Below are 15,597 nucleotides of genomic sequence, written 5' to 3' on the forward strand. Positions count from 1 at the left end.
GTCCTCCCGCAGAGCTGCCTAGGCTGCAGATGCGTTCCCCAAGCACCGGGCGCTCTGCTTTCAGGGCGCCCGACGCTCGGGGAAGCAGGCTGCTATCCGCAGCCTAGACAGCCCTGCAGGTCCTCCCGCAGAGCTGCCTAGGCTGCAGATGCGTTCCCCAAGCGCCGGGCGCTCTGCTTTCAGGGCGCCCGACGCTCGGGGAAGCAGGCTGCTATCCGCAGCCTAGACAGCCCTGCAGGTCCTCCCGCAGAGCTGCCTAGGCTGCAGATGCGTTCCCCAAGCGCCGGGCGCTCTGCTTTCAGGGCGCCCGACGCTCGGGGAAGCAGGCTGCTATCCGCAGCCTAGACAGCCCTGCAGGTCCTCCCGCAGAGCTGCCTAGGCTGCAGATGCGTTCCCCAAGCGCCGGGCGCTCTGCTTTCAGGGCGCCCGACGCCCGGGGAAGCAGGCTGCTATCCGCAGCCTAGACAGCCCTGCAGGTCCTCCCGCAGAGCTGCCTAGGCTGCAGATGCGTTCCCCAAGCGCCGGGCGCTCTGCTTTCAGGGCGCCCGACGCTCCGGGAAGCAGGCTGCTATCCGCAGCCTAGACAGCCCTGCGGGACCTCCCGCAGGGCTGCCTAGGCTGCGGATGTCTTCCTGAAGCTTGGAGAGCGAGAGGGGTCGGTGCGCACCTACCCCTCTCGCTCTCCACGCTTCAGCGAAAGCCTGCATTCGCCCCATAGGACGCACCCAGATTTCCCCGTCATTTTTGGAGGGGAAAAAGTGCGTCTTATGGGGCGAAAAATACGGTAATTTGATCTTCTCAGTTTGAATATTTCATTTAAGAAAATAGGCAAAGCTCAGATAAGATGGAAGTTGGTTGTGATCTTCAAAATTTTCTCTCTCCTAGTAATGAAGAGCTTCCTGTAAATTCAGCCTCACCTGTGAGCAACAAAAGAAGAGGCCTTTCTCAATCAGCACTAAGATCACATCGTCCTGTCGCTCGACCAGTCGCTATGGGGCTTCCTGGGTAAGGCCAGCCACATGATGCTCTATTATACAAAGCAGCAGCAAGAGAAGCGAGGTGCACAAAGTTCTCTTCTAGTTTGTGGTCTCTCCTGTTTTTCACACTGCGTTGAAACCTCAAACCCTTTTTGCAGTCTTCATGGATTCATGCTCAGTGCTACAGACTATAGCATAGTGTGTGTCATATGTGCATTTGTGGAGAATCATAGGATTGTAGAGTTGGAAGGGACCCTAAGGGTCATCTAGTCCAAACCCCTGCAATGCAGGAATCTCTGCTAAAGCATCCATGACAGATAGAAAGACAGTTCAAATCCTGGCTTAGCTGTAGTTGGCTTGAAGAAGCTACAATCTTTTCCTTTCAGTTCTCAGTTTGCTGAATAGGTCACTATTCCTAAAATTACTAAGGTGATGACTCTCAGTGAGCAATTATAAATAGCAACCATGTAACTCTGAATATTTTCTCTCTCTCTCTCTCTCTCTCACACACACACACACACACACACACACACTCAAACACACTCATATACTCATTCTCACTAGTTTGATTCTCTCATTCCACCCGACAGGTGGAAGGGAAGCATTTGATACAAATGTCGCTCAAGACTCTGGAATTCCTAGGAAAGTTTGTGAAAGATCCCTAAAATTAGTTGAAAATTCTCTAATTAGGGGAGTGGGAGATCTCTGCTGGCCACCATGAAATCCTAAGCAAGCATATTCCTGAGATCAAATTATCATCAAATTTGAGGGAGGAAGCTGAGAGTGCGAAAGGGACAAGCACCGCCTGCCCAATTGTTTCTTCACACATAGCACATCCATATTCCTTCTTTAGACTGTTAGCTCACCCTGATTTTTTTTGTAGTGGTGGAGAAGGAAATATTTGCTTGTGGGTGGAGTCTCTTGCTGTCATTTATTCCAATGAGACATCCCTGCTGCTTCCGTCACGGGAGAGGGCTAAAGAGAGAGGCTCTCCATTGACCTTGCCTCCTGTGCAAAGAATACCTTACTGCATGCTTATCCCCATTCCCTGCTTATTCAGGCCTCATTTTGGAAGCATGCTAAAAAAACACACACCACCCAGCAAGCTTACCAATGCAGTGTTCCACATGTTCAGCAATGTGTTTCTAAAGCAGCCCTTAAGCTGCCAGGTTCATGCAATCCTGGGCTACTTATCCTTGGCATGCTAACATTGCTTCCTACAGTGCTGAGTACCTGGGAACCCTGTTTGGGTCTGTTTTGTTCAAGGATGCCCAATGTCCAGTTCAGATCAGGCGTCTGCCGGCTGGTAGAGCGTTTTGAGGCAGTTTCCCTTTAACTGGGGCATGAGGTGGAATGTTGGAGCTGGGAGGTTCTCTTGCAGTTGGGAGCGGAGAGCCCTAAACAAACTGGAGGGAAAGGGTGGGCGACTGGGAAATTTGCCAAGCAAGGAGGAGTAAATGTGTGAGTAAGCGGAAAAAGGGGAAGACAACAAACGGAATAGGACAAATTTTAGGGGATTTTCAACATGGGTAATCTGGAAGGGTTTTCTTTGGCATTGGGTAGAGGTTATCACAGCCCTGCTTTATCACATTGCAAAAGATGATTGAGGTTGTGGTTGTTGCTTTAAGAATATTAAATTTACATGGTGCGTTAGAAAGAATGAGGGAACCAATCCCTGCCCCAAAGGGCTTACAGTTTGTTGTGCTAGAAAATGGTACAAGGGGGTTGATGGAGGCAGGGGGTACAGAGGGGAAGAATATGCAATTGGGCTCAGTTACAATAGGGAATGGAGACTTGAGGAATGGGGTTTGGAAAAGGTGGATTTTGAGGAGGGATTTTGAGGAAGTGAGGGTCCCTGAGGCTGAAGACTCAAGACTACAACTAAACATGACAAGAAGCAGCTGTTTTGTTTTGTCTTGTGTTCACATGTCTGTTTTGGTTCATGATATAAATGATGGGTAGGGGTCTGTTCACTGCATCAGAAGGGGTGTATGGATGACATATTTCATGATTCACAAATTCTATGGGCTCTTTTGAGACACTTATGTAAAGCAGTTTCATTTCTTTTCACTTTTGTTAGTTTTGTTATTAATTCATTACCACCAAGTTGCTTAGTGGTTCTCTCCCTGGCCCCATTTTATTATCTCAATGACCCTGTGAGGAAGGTGAGGCCGAGAGATAGCTCAAGGTTTGCATACTAAGTTTTCTCAGAGGAAAAAGAATCATTTTCCTTACTTCAGATTTGAACAGGGTCATTTGACTGGATTCCTGCTCCTCTCCCGAGAGACTACCAAAACTGAAGCTTCTGTCTTGTGGATCCATGCCTGTCAAATTTTTTAAAAATGCTTTAAGGTTTAGGGAGCTTTCTGCTTCCTTTTTATTAGGAGCCAAAGCGTAAGCCGAAATCACTGAGATGTTCTTTCTAGAGCCAAAGAGGGCCAAAGCTCATTGAGAATTAGGGGAGAATCTACAAAAGAGCAGGAATGCAGCCAAATGTTTGCTTCCAAAGAAGGCAAGTTCCAGGTGAGTTATTACAGGTAAGGCAAAAGCAAATTGGAGTTCCAAAATGGGAAGTAGCTTGTTGCAGCAGTTTGGACTTTTCAGAGCACTTAGCTTAAGGGGTGTTTGTGTGTGTGTATTCAGGATAAGGCTCCTGGGGAACACCAAAAGCGTATTTTAGATGTATGTCTGATGCTATGGCCATTCCAGTTTGGACACTTAATATATTAATATTTTTTATTTATTTCAGTACTGTGTATCTATCTTGCCTTTCTAAGAAGTGATCATGGTGGCAACACCACAACAGAATTTAAAGCAATATATTAAACAGTATAGCTATCATCGATTTTAAAAGTAAACAATAAAAAAAACTCAATTGAAAACAGTCAGAGTTTTTTTTTTTTTAAGTGGGCCTAAAAAATCTTGCTGGACAATATGCCTCCACTACTCATTGAAAAGCAGTAATAGGCTGGGCATATTTCCTTTGGCAGGGCATTGTATATTCTTGGCACTATCCCAGAAAACCCCTCCCTGACAGAAGAGTTGAGGGCAGGGCTTCAGTAGATGATCTACTAGAAAATTCATATGGGCAGCAGTGATTCTTCAGGTACAATGATTTGAACTTGTTTAGAGCTTTCAAGGTCAAAAGCCAACAACTGATAAGTGAGGGATTGCCTTACTTCCCTATATACCTGTCTGTTGACTAAGGTGATCTATGGGCAGTGCTTTATTTCTGGGGAGACTCAAGGATACACAGTACTGGCACCTTAACCGCCCCCCATTAAAAAAATGTTAAAGTGCAGCACTTACTGTAACAACTTAGTCCCAACACCATTTTTTCCCTTAAAAAAAGAAAAAGCACTGTCTATGGGTGCCCACATAGTAGAACCTCATGCATCAGAACTTGGTTTCATGTCAGCTTAGACTTAATCTTTCAGTGCAGTAGCAGCTGCCCTGTGCAGCATGCTGCCCGTTGCAGTTGAAATGCATACAACTCCTTTTTAAAACCTTTAAAAAAATTTTTTTAAAAAAACCACAGGCTTTTCCAGAAGGCAATCTTTTGTTGTTGTTTAGAACTGCTTTATTTGTTCTTACCTATTTAGTTTTTATTTTATATCGTTATTGTGGTGCGGGGATCTTTAGTGGCTTATAAATATCCTAATAAATTGATAACCAGTGCAGAAAGTGTAAGGTGCAAGTGGTATGCTCCAGTTGGCTTGCATCAAGCAGCATCCTAGCAACAGTATTCTGGACAAACTGAAGTGTCTGAACTGTCTTCAAAAGCAGCCTCATTAAAAAGCACATTACAGTAAGCCAACCTGGAGGTGACCAGTTGTGAATTCCTATGCAACTTACGCATAAGTAAGCCTACTGAGTTCAGTAGGCCTTCCTCCCAGGTCAGTGTGCATTCTAAAGCATGAACAATTGCAGCCAGATCTGGTTATACCTGCTTGGCTTATAGCAGTGGGCGTATTTCCATGTTATGCAGGCAACACTTGGTATAGTTACACTGCTTTGCCACATTTTAAATGCATGATATATAGTGACTCCATATATTTTAGATCAGTATTTCTTAGCTCTCCACATTCTTGACAATTGCACGGTGCCCTTGATTTTAAAAGTAACAATGGGAGGGAAGTGTGATGTATAGAATGTTTACTGTGAAAAGCAAGAGTGACTAGAAGTCCTTCTGCTTATTCTGTAACATTGGTGTTATTTGAGAGTAAGTGTTTGTAGGATTAGTATGTGTGGAGTTGCAGGCGGAGTTAATGGTTCTGCAATAGGTGTGAAGCCTGTTAGCTCAGCTGCAAAGCAGGTTGAGTGTAGAGGCAGCTAGCTTTTCTCTCAGATGTGGCCTTGGCTAAGCAGAAGGAGTTATGGATCTAGGAATCCACAAGAGGTACATGTTTTGGAGCCATTTCAAAACATCAGTGGAGCATCTTATTTGTCTCACTTCTTTTTTAATGGAATGTGTGCATTGTTTTCCTCCAGTCTTCTGGTTTGGAGTCCCATTTTGTCATTTTGGGGCACCTTCTAATGAGATGGTTGAGTTTAGTGAGCTTCTTGGGTGCAAAGACACTGATACCTAAAATACTGGGGGTTCTTTTGTAACTCCCGTGTTTTGCAGTAGGCAGGCGGAAAGCTCAAGCTCACAGTATCAAAGCAGAGATGTGAATAAAACTCACCTTTTATTTGGCAGAGGTCGGCTGAGTTGTTTCAGTAATGAAGTTTGTTCTATACACTGAGTTTTTTCCTTTATTCTTTGCTACTCGTATCTCTTTAAATAAAAATGTGGGTGAGACGGGGTGTTTTTATTGTGTTCATTTGGATAATTGAAAGCTGTTATAATTTGCTTTTTTAAAAAAGAAAGCAACTGCTTCAAGAGCAGCAGGAAGAATCTTTTAGGCTGCAGCAAAGCGAAGAAACGCTGCTGCTGCAAAAGACTCACACAGGCTGAGCAGGCTGCTTATACACAGTGCACAGGACCAAAATGATTAAAAACAAAACAAAACTGCAGCTGCCCACTGGTAGACGAAAACATTTTAAGGCCATTGGGTTTTGGTGGAGCAGATTTAGGCTCCATTTCTATATGCTCTTAACCTGAGAGCAAATGCCATTGAACTCAGTTGGCCTTACTTCTGAGTAGATTTGCAGAGGATTGCACTCTTAAGCACACGTTCCGTTCTCCAGTTGAAATCAACAAGTGCTCAACTTATGACTGGATTGTGCTCCATGTTCTTTCTTGCTGTCTCAGACTTAGAGAATGTTATAAGTGTGTAGTAGGCAGAAAGCCAAGATGGTACTACAAATGTGTTATCTGAAGGTTCTGGGTTTCAGAAATACCAGTTGGAACACCCACCCCCTCCCTGGTCTTGGTAAATGTTCAAATAGCTTATCCAGCTGTGGACAAGTATTGGATTGAGAACAATTATTGCAGCATTTTTTATATTGCTTTGGTTTCCATATTATATGTGTTTCATTATATTAGCTGTTTCAGGCTTCATTTTTGGAAGGAAAAGTGGGTGCAAACATTAAATGAAATGAGAATGAGATTCTGCAGGTTTTCTACACTTGCATTGGATTGTGGAGTACAGACAACTCTGCTTATTACCGGGTTTCCGCCCCACCCCCACCCCCAATAGCAAGGCTTTTCATAGTATTTTCAGCCCTCTATAAAGAAAATAATACTTGACCATTTATTTTCTTATCCCACTAGCTATAGTTATTTTGTATGCCATCAACTCAAGGTAGGCTGTTTCTTCTGAAAACACTGGTACCAATAGGACTGGTTGGGGATGGCTCATCTTTAACCTATGTAGCTGCCTCAGGTTTGTGGAGATGTGCTACAGTCTCAAACCTATATTAATAGGATGTCAAAGATCCTTTGTTCATTATGATGTAACCAGTATAGTTCTGTATAGTGTGAAATCAGAAGGCATGCCTTGTGTAATTTATAGGAGGAGTGTTCCTGCCTTGACACCTGAGCCAGAAGCTGGTCCAGCCCCTGTGCCCGACCTGTTGGGGAGCATCCTGACTGGACAGAGCCTCCTTATGATGAGTGGTTCTGATGTTGTCATTAATAGAGATGGATCGTTGACAGCAAAGAAAGCAGGTAATGCTTAGTTAGATTGATCTGAAGTTTGTTAGCATGTTATGCGCACAAGCACTTTCTAATCCTTGCAAGCAGCAGGCAAGCAAATGCCATGTTGCAGCCTGTAATAGTATGTCTTGAATTGGTAGCCAGAGTTATTCATAGAGTATCATAGAATCATAGAGTTGGAAGGGACCCTGAGGATTATCTAGTCCAACCTCCTGCACTACAGGAATATGCAACTGTCCCTTACGGTGATCGAACCTGCAACCTTCGCATTATCAGCAGCACGCTCTAACCAACTGAGCTACAAAATCAGTACATATCAGTATTTTGTTTATTTGTCAAAGCATAGCAATAGAAGAGAACAGTATAGGACTATTGACATTGTACTGCTGTTGTGCTTTCTAGAATGTATCACATTAATCTGAATTTCATAAAATAGACCAATTGATTGCCCACATTTGATTTGGTAAGCAATATATGTAAGTGATCAGAGGTTATACGGAATTAGTATGAGAGAGCTTAGGGTGCAATGACCAACCCTTTTATTTTTTAAGTGTTGACACTTGGAGGTGTAACTTACTGTCATACTGGCACAGCTGACAGTTCACTTGCATAGTGTTAATTAGTTGCTAAAACCCCAATTCTGTTGTCCCGTGTTAACTTCATATTAAAATTATGGGATGTTATTGTCGGTATAGAATAGTACAAGCAGATGAGTGGGAAAACTTTCATGGGTTTTTCTCGTGTCTCTTTCAGTCTCATTGCTGCATGACAATTCAGCAAGCAATTCAAGAGTGGAGGAAGGCTTGGAGGACAGTGCCCAGCAGGGGGCTTCCCAACTGGGGACTCCAGTTAGTGGCGGCTCTGCTGCTGAATCTTTGGTTTCTTCACAACTGAAGTTGAACTCCAAATCTGCTGTCTCAAATACTTGCGCCTTGTCCTCTTCTTCACTAAGCCTAGCAAACAAAGCAGCGAATCCATTGCAGATTACATCTGGAAGGGCTCCCATTAGATTTGAATACTCAATGACTCCAAGGTCTGTTCAGGCTCAGAGTTTAGCAAATCCGAATAGATGTGGCCCCAAACTGGGTGAAGTATTCAGATTTAATGGAGGCTCTAAATTGCCTGGGGCTCCTCTTTCTGTATCTTCTAAATTATTGTCCAATAACTCGAGTTCACTCTCAAAACCCGTACCTGTGCGGCAGCCTCTGAAATTGTCCCCTAAGAGGCTTGATATCTCTGAACTCCCCAGGATACCAAAGATTAAAAAGGAATCGACTAGTGGACATTTGGGATTGCAGCCGGCCAGTGACCGAAACAGTGATATTCCCAGCTCCTGTGTAACACAGTTGACTGGCAAAGGGAGTACAAACCAACCAGCTGGTGATAGTAAAATGGAGAGCAGCAAGTCGCGTGCTCCTCAGAGACAAGCGCACACAAGTGGAGGCTCTGCTGCTGCTGCCCATGCCAGTTGCACCTTTCCTCCTTCAAGGGGGAACGTTGGAAGCTCATCATTTGAGAGCTTTAAAATCAACATCCCTGGAAATGTGGGACATTCCAGCAGACTGTCTAATCCTGGGTTTTGCAATACTTTCCGGCCTGTGGACAATAAAGTACAGCAAAAGGAGAATCCGTCGCCCCTCTTTTCGCTGAAAAAGACTAAACCAGTCAAAAGTGAAATATATGATCCTTTTGATCCAACAGGCTCTGATTCAAGCTCAACAAATAGCAGTCCGGAAAGATTGCCCCTTGCTAATATCACCAGAACAATATCCATAGCGAGTCCAAAAGTCCAGACATTCCAAACAGTGCGCCGCATTACCCCTTACACACTGGAAAATGTATTTGGATCAGGGGCCGAATCATCAGATGTGCCATCAAGTAACACAGAGTCTCATGACGATATGATAAAGGAGAGGCTTGTGGAGCAGGTATCTGATGCAGAACAAGAGAAAGCTGAGGAGGAGGAATTGTCAAGTCTACCCTGTACATCCTCTGCCATCAAGCAAGTCACAGATGTAGAGCACTTAAATGAGGAGGATGAGAATGGTCCTAGGGTAGTTTTTGAAGATGACCTAGGTAAGGCTAGAGCGAAAATTGAGGTGGACAGTTCCGTAAGAGAAAACAGTCTACAGATATTACCCAAAAATGAGCAAACAGAAAAGCGATCTTTTTCAAGATCCCCATCAAATTCCAGTTCTCGAAGCCAGAACACATTAAAAAGAAAAAAGGCAGCTACAAAAGACTACAAAAGCACACGATCAAGATCTAGATCAAGAACGTGTTCAAGAGATAGAAGCTCCAGATCTACTTCTCGCTCCATTGAAGAAAAATACAGCAAAAGCCACAGGACTAAATCAAAGACTCGGCATTCCTCAAGTGACCGCTCCAGTAGTTATGAGCGATTGAAGAAAAAGAAAGCAAAGGATAAGACGAAAGACAAAAGGGCAAAAAGCTCCTGGGCAAAAGAACCCAAGAGATCTAGATCACGATCTGGTAGTCCAGGCAACTCTTCTTCTGAGTTGTATGAAAGTCGGAAAAAGAAAAAGCACTCTGCCACTAGAGGAAGGGGGAGGGAATGTTCCCCATCAAACAGTGCTGAGAGAATGAAGAAAAAGAAGCACAGAAGAGAGCGAAGCCATGACAGGTACAAGAAGGAGAGAACCTCAAGGTCCCGAGAGAGAAAGAGATCTAGATCTAGATCCCGGGAGAAGCGAAAGAGGAGATCAAGGTCATCCTCGCCATCAAGACCCCGGGAGTCCAAAGGGCCTAAGTCTAGGGAGAAACAACTGCAACCTAGGTCATGCTCCAAAGAAAGGAAACATAAGCCGAAAGAGATGCCACTGCTACCTCTTCAAGAGAAGGACCCGAAAGGCCAGAAATCCTCAGATGATAACCTGGGCAGTTCTCTTGATCATGCTCCTCCTTGGACCCAAGACTTGGAAGATTCAACACAAGAATCATTGAATGTTCATCTAGACCTGATGCCTGTACAGGAGAGCCCTCCAAAAGAGATAGCAATGGAAGTTGATTTAGAAGAGACCATTGTAAAGGAGCAAATCTGCAAGAAACTTGTCACTGTAATAACTTCTCAGGCAGAGTGTGCAAGTTCTGGAGTGCTACCTGACACTATAGATTCTTCCACTGGGAAGGAATTGGCAGCAGGCTATGAGTCGCCAGGACTTGCTAGCCAAAGTAGTGAGCAACTGGAAGAAACTGAAGTTAGAAACGAAGATATTGATGATGTGTGCCCATTTTTATCAGACTGTCCTCCAGTGAAGGAGGAACTTGTACAGGAGCATGATGAGCCAATGCCAATTAAAGTTTTGCCTGAAATCAAAACGCCAACAGAGACTAAAGGTGGGGGCCTTACATTGGGTGAGAATGCCACTGATGTAAATAAACATGAACCGGGAGCAGTAGCTCAAGGTCCTGTGTTGAAATCTAAAGCACCAGGGAAGAGAGTTACGTGGAATCTTCAAGAGGAAGAAAGTGATGCAGTGACTGCAGACAAAGCAGCAAGTAAGTGCATGGTGAATCTTCAAAATGGCAAAGTCGATGCCATGGGGATAGGAGCTGCTTTTCTCATTAGAAGTGAGACGGAATGTAGTTGTTTGTCATGGTTCAAGGTTGGATTGGCCCACTAAATGAGAGCCTCAGGTTATGTTAAAAATAAGGGGTGCAGTTTCGCTGTAGTTTGGCACTTAGGTTAGTGAGTATTCAACTTGCATGCGTTCTCCTTGCTTTGTGCCCTCTGACATTGCCTTTTTTGGTGGCAATCCAGTTTGCCATTACCTCTAACCTGGCAAACTGGTTTTCTCTTTCCCAGAAAGCAGAATTCCAAAGCAAGATTTTTTTTCTTGGTTTGGAGAGGAAGCTTAAACTATGGTTTTCTATTTCTGATGTAATAGCAGACAATGCTTGTTTTTGTTAAGTAAGCCATGGAGTTCTCTCTAGCATATATGCATGCGTGCTTAAGCAGTGTTTAGTACTGCAAGGAATTCTTTAAAACTTTCCAAAACAGCTAGAGTTATTTAAAGAGAGACTTGATTCCTCCTGTTACACTTGTTACATGTGTAGTTTGAAGAATATAACATGGGTATGTGCATCATAAAAACATAACTAACTCATAAACAAGCATAACTCTTCCACCCTCATCCTGGATCACAGTTCATAAACTAAATGCCTGTGCCACTTTTAATGAGCTATAAGCTATGAATTCACCTTTGCTAGGTATTTCTAGGAACTTAGAGACATGTTTGTGCTTGCAGACTAAAATCTCATTTTAAGAAGTTGGGGAAGCTTGTTAAACCATCTGTACTGAATTCTTCTGAGGTTGTCATGAAGTTTGATAACTTGAAGTGTTTTTATTTGCTGTGATCATCTAGATGTTTTGTTCTGATATGCTTTTCTTCCTGGGGATCTTTCAGGGGTGCCATTCTGCAAACAGCAGAGAACGAAAGAAGGGGTCTGGAAAGCAGAGGATTTGACCCAGACATTAAATCAGGTGCAGTTAACTGAGCCTCCTCCAACCAATTATATGATTCCTGAGCCTATGTTTCCTGATCTAGATTCCTCCCAGGTTGGTTCCCACGCCTTAAGACAAGTGTCATGGGAGGCCATTCCACTCCATCTGTAAACTTGTGCCCCCAACTTGACTTCATTGTGGAACAGTCTTCTTCCTCCCCCCTCCCACCCACATGTAGTACATTTCATTCAGCCCATGTACTGCAATAATTTTTCTGACTTTGGCATTCCCCTACTTAAAAATTGAAACTGTGTCCTGTTGCTTTGCAATGGGCTTGTTACTTCTAATTTCCAATAGCTTATTAAATATGTGGGGGGGGGGGTTAGACATCTTAAAATCAGCTATTAGACTGCATACAAAAATGCTTATTGAATACCACCCACTGCTCACCAGTGGGACTGATGTGAGCCCAGTATTATCTTAATATATTACCCTCCTTTCCCTCTAATATCCCAGGATAGGTTACAACAATTTAAAACAAACTTTTCCCTTTTAGAATAAGCAGAAAGTAATATATGTGTCCCTTTAAATGAAAGCTGTTCTTGTAATCCCTATGGATCATATCCCCACCCTCATTTGTTCAGAACATAAGAATAGTCTGATGGGTCAGGCCAGTGTTCCAGTGAGTACAGCATCCTTTTCTCCCGGTAGCCAGCCAGGGAAGCCTAAAAACAGGACCTGCCCCACCAGTATTGTCCTCGCCTGTGATTCCTGGCAACTGGCATTCAGTGGCATTCAGAAGTAGAGAACATGTTGTGATATGAGAAGTGGTCTGTGATCCTTTTCTTTTCTTTTCAGGTTTACAACCAAAACCTGCCTCTGACAGCACCACTGCCCTCGAGTCTGCCCCCCTATGCGCCTGTTAGTCAGCCCACCGTCCAGTTCATCATGCAGGGGAGTCTCCCTCTGCTTAGCTGTGTGGCGGGACAAGGATTGACTCCGGAGCCTGGCAATCTGGCAACAGCTTCAGAACCAGGAATTCAGGCAGCTTCCACAGGAGATACAGAGGAGAAAGTCAAAGCACCTAAGTCCCCTGTAGATAAATCAAAAAATGAGGAGGTGAGTGGAGGTAGATGGCTCGCTAAGATGATGAAGTTGAACTCATGGGCAAAACCCAAATGGAGCAGCACACTCGCACAACAGCCATTGCGCTCGTGGGAGCCCCATTCTTAGCACAGCACAACAGCCAAGTCCAGTGCCTGTCTTAGTGCAACTACTATTCTACTTGGTGACATTTAAGCTTTGTTTACTACCTCTTGTGCTACTGCTTGCACAACATCAACTCTCAAACGGCATAGGATCTCTCCCATAAAATCTAAGAATTCTCCTGCTGCATCAGACCGTCTAGTCTTTCAGAACAGTCAACAGATGCTTCACAGAGAGAGCTAGCCCCAACCCTTGGTTGCTAGAAGTAAATCACCACTGAGCATTTAACTATTTTGGTGAAACATTAAACTATTTTGTTGATAGACCTGTCCTTTATGAATGTGTCTGATGCTTTTTAGATACACCTAAGACACTGGTTCAGCTAGTGGGTCCTAGCCGGATCCTAGGTGGGTTGCAACAGGAGCACTATGAACATGCAAATATATGGTAGAAGATCAAGAAATTGGTCCCCAAATGTATTGTTTCGGTTAAAAGTGGGTTCTGGATTTGAAAAGGTTGAAGATACCTGGTCTAAGCTATTCACAGTCACTGTAATTTGTAGCAAGGCATTTAGTAAATTAACAGTGCAGTTCATTAATAGGCTTTCCCTGAACCTATTGTACTTCCTGAGGAGACCTGAAATAATACGATGTCTGCATATCCCACTTGATCCCCACCCCCCATTTCATCACAGTTAGGACTGCCACAGGGGAAGCAGCATATCTTCCTTCTGTAATTTAAAAACCACTGCTCTGATAACTTAGTTTGAAAACCCTACTTGCAGGCAGCTTTTTGGTTAACTGATTTTTTTTGTCCTTTATAGTACATGAAGAAACTTCACATGCAAGAGAGGGCTGTGGAAGAAGTGAAACTCGCAATTAAGCCCTTTTACCAGAAGAGGGAAATCACTAAGGAGGAATACAAAGATATTCTTCGGAAGGCGGTGCAAAAGGTAACAAGAGGGAATATCTTATTCTAAACTTAGGCAAATGGCTGTGAAAAGCCCCATTTAAGTCATGCTCTGTAAACTGAATATTAGCTGCTGGCACAAGACTTTCCTGCTCTTTCAGGTAGTGACTTTGAAGTTGAAAAAGGCAGGGTGGTTTAATGCTAGGTTCACTAACTCAATCCCCTTTTACCATTCCTAGATCTGCCACAGCAAAAGTGGTGAAATTAACCCAGTGAAGGTGGCTAATCTTGTGAAGGCTTATGTTGAGAAGTACAAACATATAAGGAAACACAAGAAGGCTGACCCTGAAGAAGAGCCCCTTGAAACAGGGAACTGAAAAAGGCCAAGCCCCAAGGATGAAACAAGTGGAGGCTTTTCTAGCCAAGGATTTTCTTCTTCTGCAGAGGAAAGCAGGGATAATGCAATTGCATGTTGCAAGACACCCCTCCCCACTCAGCAACTGAACGTGGCCGGGCCTTCCTGCAGGGTGACCCATTCTCACACAGGGATGGGCGTGGATTGGACTGCAGTTCAAGAGCCAAATGTCAGCAGATCCCACTCAGCTTGTGGAGTAGCTGGACAAAGAAAAGTATGTGTGTGTTGGGGAGAGGACACACTATCAATTTTCATGGCTTTGATTGCCCCCCCCCCTTTTTTTTGGTCTCTGCACCTGTCTTTCCAGTTTAAAACAGACACTTTTATATGCAGTGTACAGCAATGTATACTTGCTCCCACTGTGTTCTTATTTATCAAAAATGTGGATTCTTTAGCGATTTCTCAGAAATTTGGTTTAATACTTGAACCGCAGTATTTCTAGCCTATTCTGTGATAAACTTTGACTCGCTCTGTCTTATGGGAGTTGCAGGCGTTGGCTACCCTTTCTAAATCCACTCCTGAAAACACTGCTCCAGAGATGGCATTCATTTCCCATTTTGTTGAAATGTCTCAAATGAGGAACTTCATTTTGAAAGGGCGGGGGTGGAAATTGGTGGAAGGGGATTTGAACTATGTTGAAGCTCTTGTGAATAATGTGCTGAAGGCTGGTTTTGAGTAGTTTTGCATTCAACGAGCTGCCTTTCCCTGAACAGGGAGGGTGCGGGGAGTGGAGGCAGAGAAGCACCATTTGCAGACTTTCAATAACAAACCTGAGGTATGCAGCAAAAAGGATGTACAAAGGAGAAATGTGACAGTTTATAAAGTTATTTTGAATTGTTTGTTGTTCATAGTGGTTCTTTGGTTGTGGTATCATTATTAGTATTTATTAGTTAAGTACAGAGACTGGGGGGGGGGGTAGTCAAAGATACAGTTTCCAAGACTTGGGGATCAGAAACAGGTTGTGAGTTTGCATGCCTGCACCCGCCTCCCCATCTTTCCATCTGGGTTTGGCTTTACATGCACAAGTCAGCCTTGAGATTTACCTGTTTGGAGTAATCTGTTGTCAATGTTCTCTTCTCTTCTCCCCACCCCTCCCCAAACTGGGATGACCAATAGGTTCAGCACTTGCCCTTTATTAAAGCAGTGAAACAAGTTATAGATTTGCAATACAGTGGTGCCTCGCAAGACGAAAAGAATCCGTTCCATGAGTCTCTTCGTCTAGCGGTTTTTTCGTCTTGCGAAGCAAGCCCATTAGCGGATTAGCGCTATTAGCAGCTATTAGCGGCTATTAAAGGCTTAAGGGATTAGCGGATTAGCTGCTAAAAGGCTATTAGCAGCTTAGTGCCTTAGAAAAAGGGGGTGGGGAGCGGAAAAAAACCCCCCAGGAATCGCAAGACATTTTCGTCTTGCGAAGCAAGCCCATAGAGAAATTCGTCCTGCGAAGCACCTCCAAAACGGAAAACCCTTTCGTCTAGTGGGTTTTCCGTCTTGCGAGGCATTCGTCTTGCGGGGCACCACTGTACTA

At 44.0% G+C, this 15,597-nt stretch overlaps 1 protein-coding gene across 4 annotated transcripts in view; it reads left to right on the forward strand.

Annotated features, from left to right (window-relative positions):
* Positions 1–14,911, forward strand: part of PHRF1 (PHD and ring finger domains 1) — a 30,387-nt gene extending 15,476 nt beyond the window's left edge. For all 4 annotated transcript variants that reach the window (XM_083427664.1, XM_083427663.1, XM_083427665.1 and 1 more), the window contains exons 12-18: positions 886–1,005; positions 6,935–7,089; positions 7,831–10,596; positions 11,505–11,581; positions 12,401–12,661; positions 13,572–13,700; positions 13,897–14,911. In XM_083427664.1, the coding sequence (XP_083283790.1) occupies positions 886–1,005; positions 6,935–7,089; positions 7,831–10,596; positions 11,505–11,581; positions 12,401–12,661; positions 13,572–13,700; positions 13,897–14,034 (3,646 nt within the window). In that variant the 3' untranslated portion in view covers positions 14,035–14,911. The remainder of the gene's footprint in view (positions 1–885; positions 1,006–6,934; positions 7,090–7,830; positions 10,597–11,504; positions 11,582–12,400; positions 12,662–13,571; positions 13,701–13,896) is intronic.
* Positions 14,912–15,597: the final 686 nt, after the last annotated feature.

Source organism: Podarcis tiliguerta, assembly GCF_965153285.1.
Source record: "Podarcis tiliguerta genome assembly, chromosome: 1".
In the NCBI taxonomy this organism is placed as follows: domain Eukaryota; kingdom Metazoa; phylum Chordata; class Lepidosauria; order Squamata; family Lacertidae; genus Podarcis; species Podarcis tiliguerta.